Raw genomic sequence first — 6,399 nt, forward strand, 5'->3', positions numbered from 1 at the left:
CTTTTACAAGAAAAACGTGTTTAGTGGAAGGTTCATACCAAGTTATGGTCTTCACTGTCAACCAGCTGTTGCTGCCCCTCAGGCATTTCTACATGACAAATAACCGGCATGGTGATGCTATTTTTACCTACAGCACAGACTGGACAAAATCCCATGTCTGTGTGAATATACACAGTCACACTTTGCATTTGTAAGATGTCGAATTGTGTTGAGCAAGAGCATGATGTCGAAAATTGTAAGCCCTGAGGAATATTTGACCGAATGGATAGACAATTATCATATTCATTCCCCCAATTCACCATCATAATACTGGTATAGTCTTCGCAATAAACTATAGGTACACCGTGATACGTATACGTAAGTCATGTGAGCTTTATGATGGTAATCCCCTCTCCATGTATAATGTAGGGATTTTTTTTCCTTCTAGACGTAAAACTTGAACACTCTTTTATTCTGATTACTTTGCCCATCGAGCAAATTTGCAACCATGGTGGCAGCGTTCCAAATTATGACATACAGTAGCACGGCCCCGGGAGTACTGCACAGTTGTACTGTTGGATGATTGGGACTGACGTTGCGTGACACAGGTCTGTGGGTTTTTTCCATGATTCATATGGTGTGAGTCATCGTGTTTGGGTTTTTCCCCGACAGCTACACTATAAAAAGGCAGCGCTGCGTTCAAAGGGCTTTCTTTTTGCTTCAGAGCAGAGGTATAGACAGTGCTTCAGACGGTAGCCACATTTTCAATCGCGTACATTTTAAGAAAAAGTTCGCCGGTTCGCTGTGCTGTGCCGTCGCGGTCCCGGGTATCCAAATAGAGTCTTCCGGGATTGTTATCATGATTGCGAAGACCGTTTCGCAGATCCACGACGCCCTGATCCGACGCCGCAGCTGACTAGTTAAGGACTATTTGTGGTTGGTAACTACCCTCGATTGATAATTTCCTACAATAATGAACATTGGAGGTCACCATCCGAGCATATTCGGATGGAATGGTCCAGACGAAAATTATCTGTGCGTAAGCTGCAGGAAGGTACTTCGAAACCCGGTGTACAGCACTTCCTGTGGCCATCGATACTGCCGTGGTTGTTACGAGGAAACAATAAGGCGGTAGGTCAGGGTACCGGTGCAGGGGAAGAGTGTACACAAAGGTGATGCAATCCATTATTGCCTTCGTGGCATTTGGTTTCGATTATTCATGTAAGCTTATTTAGGCAACACAAACCGAAGCTGATGTATCTTATAAGTCAGTTTCCCAATGTGATTTTTGTGAGACTTGTCACCGACAGAAAGTGAAGATATTACCGTCACGGGGGACATGATATAAGCTTTGGAATTCTCTCAAAGTGCGGGAGGGGAGGGGAGTCCAGAGTTTCATTTGCGTTCCCTATGCCACTAAGATACGCAAGGGGAGGTGCCCTGGATAAATTGAACGAACGCCCATTTCATTTTTTTCACCGATCTGTTATGGGCGAGGGCCACCCTTCCAACTAAGAATAGACGGTCACCGTGACAGATTACATTCTTTTAATTTTGGCCTCATTGCATAAAAATGTATATATAACCATTTCTCGTGCCTTTCCATGCAGAACCAAAATTTGTTGGCCATGCAAAGAGACCGGCTTACCCAATCCGACCCTTTCGGTGGATACAGTAAGTATGACAATATCATTGGCCTTAAGAAACAATGAAATTACTTAGTTTACAACAATATTTGTTGCAGAGAACAGTCTCCGTTACAGTACAACACAACATATTCAATCACTGTAACACCCAAATATATTGCCCATGTCGCTGCGCAACCATGGCTTGATCGCTACGGACCATATGGGAAAATCATGCCGAAGCCGAAGCCTTTCTATCCAATAATTGCAATCCTGACATGGCGCCCTCATTTTTGTCATTGGTCTGGTCCCCCAGGCCTGACCCATTTCTACCCCTGGCTGCGCTGCTAACGAAAATAGGGTCCCTATTTTCGTTATCAGCGCAGCCAGTGGTCGAAGTGTTTGACTTCAATTAATTTTATCATTGATGCCAAAATTGAGGTTTTCTACTCCAAATATATACCCCTTCATTCTTCGAGTAAACTACTGCTACCATACCAAACTTTAGATTCTCTGCTTTTTGAAAATTTATTGTATAAGGGGGCTTCCTTGTCATCTTTGACGAAAAATATTGCTTGAAAAAAAACTGTGTTGGTAACGTGAAGTTCCACCTTAATACATACCTGATGTATGTGTCTTACTTTTCACAGATGCAACAAGACAAAGCTATAGCACGTGATATGTCTATACGTAAAGTTGTATGTCCCAATCGCCACTGTCCCTGGAAAGGTACTTTTCGAGATTATGAGCAGGTAGGTTTGGCTGATGATGAAATGTGACATTTCAATGCATCCATGATGTCTATGCTAACGTTGATGTACAATTCCATGATTTTTTTCACACATACCTTGTTGCTTTATATCAGCATGGCTAACCATAGTACTGAAAAGTTATCGTTGGACGTGTTAAACATGTTTTGAACAAAACGGAAGTTTACGGCGACCGTGAAAGTTGTTTGCGATTGTCCCGCTGCTGCTGTGAGGTTCCCCTCGTCCACCATTTTCTTCCTCCAATTATTTCCGCGGGAAATCCCTATTGCAGTCTTTCGTCAACAGAATTAGAGACCTCTCCATAATCGAATTGAATCGCCGGTGAATACCGTTTGCACGGATAATTTGTTTGCTGCGCTTGTTATTGGCATATATATTGATAAATTGAGTAGAGTGCGGTACAATACCATACCACTGCATTCAGCAGAGACTGTCAACAGCCCTCCTCTTGCGTGCCTTCTATGTCTCATATATCGACGAAGCTAGTGTCATTGGAAATGGAGTATTTAGGTGTTTAGATAAACGTAAAGATGTAATTTTGATTTTACTAGACCTTTCTTCTGCTTTCGATGCGATTGCCCATGCAATTCTGTTACACAGGCTGCGTCATCGGTTTGGCATCACAGGTGTTGTTTTTGACTGGTTCAATTCTTTACATTACGGGGCGTACACAGTCTGTTTGCGTCAAGTCAATCCTGTCGGAAGAACAGTCGTTGTTTTGTGGTGTTCCTCAGGGTTCTGTCCTTGAACCAATTCTCGTTAATCTCTATGTGGCACCCCTGGAGGACATTATTAACAAATATGATTTATATTACATGATGTATGCTGACGACACCCAATCCTATATTACATGCGATGGTAACCAGGTTCTCATTGCCACGATCGAGTCGTGTTTAGACGAGATTCGGGGATGGATGAGGGTCAATATGCTTGCACTCAATGACGGTAAGACAGAGGTTGTACATTTTTCCTCGAAATTTGGGATTGAGGGAACTGTCCCTCGTTGTAATTTTCGGATTGGTGATGTCAGTGTATATCCATCTGAATCAGTTCGCAATCTAGGTGTTACAATGGACTCTGCCTGCACCATGTCAGACCATGTTACAAATATTTGTAGATCAGCATCACATGCGATTTGGAGGTTAGGAAAGATTCGTGATCTTCTTGACCAACGTACCACGGAGAAACTTGTTCATGCCTTCATTACATCACGTTTGGATTACTGCAACAGTCTTCTTTTTGGTCTTCCGAACTTTGAAATACGTAAACTCCAGGCTATTCAAAATTCAGCCGCTCGGCTTGTTAGCAGAAAGAAGAAAAGGGACCACATAACACCAGTACTACAAAATTTACATTGGCTTCCAGTCCAGAAACGAATTGATTTTAAAATTCTTTGTTTCACTTACAAAATTATTACAGGCCAAGCCCCCGACTATCTAGCAGAAATGCTTACAGTACGTCATACTGGTCGTACACTTAGGTCCCAGTCTAGTGGTGCGATCATTTTGCATCAGCCTGTTTGCAACACGGCTTTTTATGGCAATAGAGCCTTTTCTGTATGTGCTCCCCGTTTGTGGAATGCTTTACCATTTGAGATAAGGCTTGCTAATTCTTATGACAATTTTAGAAGTCAGTTAAAAACTTATCTTTTTAGATCATTTTATTCCTAGACACTTTTTAAAATTTATCTCTTTGCATTTTATTGGTGTTTTCTGGTAATTTTTATTTATAATTTACCGCTTTTTTAGTGTTGTGTAAAGCGCATTGAGATTTTAAAAATGTACTGCGCTCTATAAGAAATAAATATTATTATTATTATTAATTCAATGATTTACGAAGAGCCGAAGTCAGTAGCGCTAACATTCTCGCAATATGATGCAACAAAGCAAAATGAAAAAGGTAAAACGGGACAAGGTGCTTTCGACAGTACAGTCTTTATTGCCACTACACAAGCTCATCTCGCCAAGCCACTTCACTTCTCTGCAGTTGCTATGCATGTTCTAGCAAACCATTGGTCTTTAATACATGTGCGCTTTTTGTCATTTACACCTTTGAACTTTACGCTGGCATCTGTTCTGACGAACAGACCGACTATCGAGGAAAAGTAAAGTATTGCTTCTACAACTCTTGACACATTATTTTATGAACATCGAACGATTATTACGCAGTTTGTATGTACGGTTTGTTTGAAGGTACACGAACAGGAATGTAAATCCACGGTAGTTGCATGCACAAACCGTGGATGCCGCCAACAGGTAAACGTAAAAGAGTTTACAGCGCACTTGGACCAGTGTCCCTTCACATTGATTGATGGCCACTGTGCAATGTGTGAGATTTTCAGAATCCCCAAGGTAAGAAATTACCGTATCAACACCTATCGAACCAACATATTAGAGGTGATAAAGATGCATGTAGCTTGAAAATGGTAAGGACTTATAATTTACAAAGCTCATTTTGAAATCACAGCGAGTTATAACATTTCATACACTCAGAAAACGTCATTATAACCACAATTGTATCTCAGTCTGTCAGGGGACGCGCCAACTTTTTGATTTGCACAACGATAGTTTCCATGTTGACATTTGGGATTACGGAAGTGTGAAGAGTGAAAAGTCGTGGACACATAAACTCTTCGCGTCGATCATGATCACATCTTAGCTAGGGGGGATACTAGGGTTAGCAATAGAGAACACAGCTACGACCCCGGCGAGGGAAATCAGTTTGCTAGTCACGTTCGTTTCCAATCGTGTCCCACTTGTGTCGTTATGTTTTTCTATCACCTACTCTTCTTCAAACATCCCATGCAGGGTTATGGTGGGAAGTGTGAGGCCTGCTTCAACAAAGACAATGGACTCAGGATAGTCTTGATGGTAAGACATTTTATAACAATGATTGAAAGATTTTCAATTTACTCGAGACCATTGCGATATGGCCAGATTATTATCGTTCTGTAATTGAATATTTAACACGATTCTTGGTAACATGAATATGTCATAAATTTCGTTCGCTTTACTCTCGAGATTTTGAGACAGTTATTTTAATGGTGAACAACCCATGTGCTTAATCAAATTGATGAGGCAGACATTTCAGACTAATCGAACCGAAAAACTGACATTTCATAGAGAAACCCTCTGAAATTGCTGCCTTTTTTAAACCTATGTGATTTTCTAAATGTCTATTTTTACAGAAATGTCGGGAAAATGTGAGAAGTATGGTGAAATGGACCCGGGAAGCAAATCATGACATTTCTATAGTATTGTTTGTATTGTTGTTTATTGTCATAATTTTAAACTGTCTAGCTTAGCGTATGTCCAGACATGTTCAGGACGACAGGGAGGTTATACTTTTTGCATCTTCTTTTTTACTGGCTCTGGAATCTGGGAGTCATAACCTGATACATGATTGTAAAATGTGCGTTAGAACCTAAATAATGAAGAGGGATTAGTGTAAGACAAGCGAATGTAACATTGCCCCTATAACTGTTTTGAGTCTTTTTTCACCTCGTGCTGTTACGATCGTCTTATTTCCATCATGATGTGATTAGATAATGCCACGGTTAACGGTTAACGTTGAAGTTTCGATGTGTTTGTGACACATATTTTTGTTTAAGGGAAATCCTAATATACTTTAATCTTTTAAATGTAATGACAAAGAAGTGAACTCGAGGCGATAATTCCAATGACTAAAGCATGACGTCCTTTAATGTAAGTCGCACATTTTCATCATTTGCGAGTCAAGATTATTAGATTTGATAAGGGTTAGGCCTATACTCGGGTTTAATTTTTTGCATCTTCTTTCTATATTTACTGTAGAGCTATTTTAAGTCAGTTCGACATGGCTACAAAATATGTGCAAGAATCTATATGAATGCAGATGGACTAGAGTAAGATGATCAGACATATCATTGACCCTCCTAATTGTTCAATGGTTGTCCCTTGAAGTTACGATCGCTTTTACGATTGACAAATCAATGAAATACTGTTTCAATTGGCGGTTATCGTGACGGTCGAAATTTCAATGCGTTC

At 40.5% G+C, this 6,399-nt stretch overlaps 1 protein-coding gene across 2 annotated transcripts; it reads left to right on the top strand.

The window, feature by feature from the left end:
- Nucleotides 1-680: 680 nt before the first annotated feature.
- On the top strand, nt 681-5,839 carry LOC139114413 (TNF receptor-associated factor 2-like). 2 transcript variants are annotated; one of them, XM_070676135.1, is made up of 6 exons: nt 681-1,110; nt 1,590-1,653; nt 2,255-2,356; nt 4,567-4,725; nt 5,182-5,244; nt 5,562-5,839. In XM_070676135.1, the coding sequence occupies exons 1-6, from the start codon at nt 953-955 to the stop codon at nt 5,676-5,678; spliced, it is 663 nt and encodes a 220-aa protein (XP_070532236.1). In that variant the 5' UTR covers nt 681-952; the 3' UTR covers nt 5,679-5,839. The 2 variants fall into 2 exon arrangements, with proteins under 2 accessions (XP_070532236.1, XP_070532235.1); XM_070676134.1 differs by having other exon boundaries at nt 688-1,151.
- The last annotated feature ends 560 nt before the right edge of the window (nt 5,840-6,399 follow it).

Source organism: Ptychodera flava, chromosome 16 (assembly GCF_041260155.1).
Source record: "Ptychodera flava strain L36383 chromosome 16, AS_Pfla_20210202, whole genome shotgun sequence".
Taxonomy (NCBI): domain Eukaryota; kingdom Metazoa; phylum Hemichordata; class Enteropneusta; family Ptychoderidae; genus Ptychodera; species Ptychodera flava.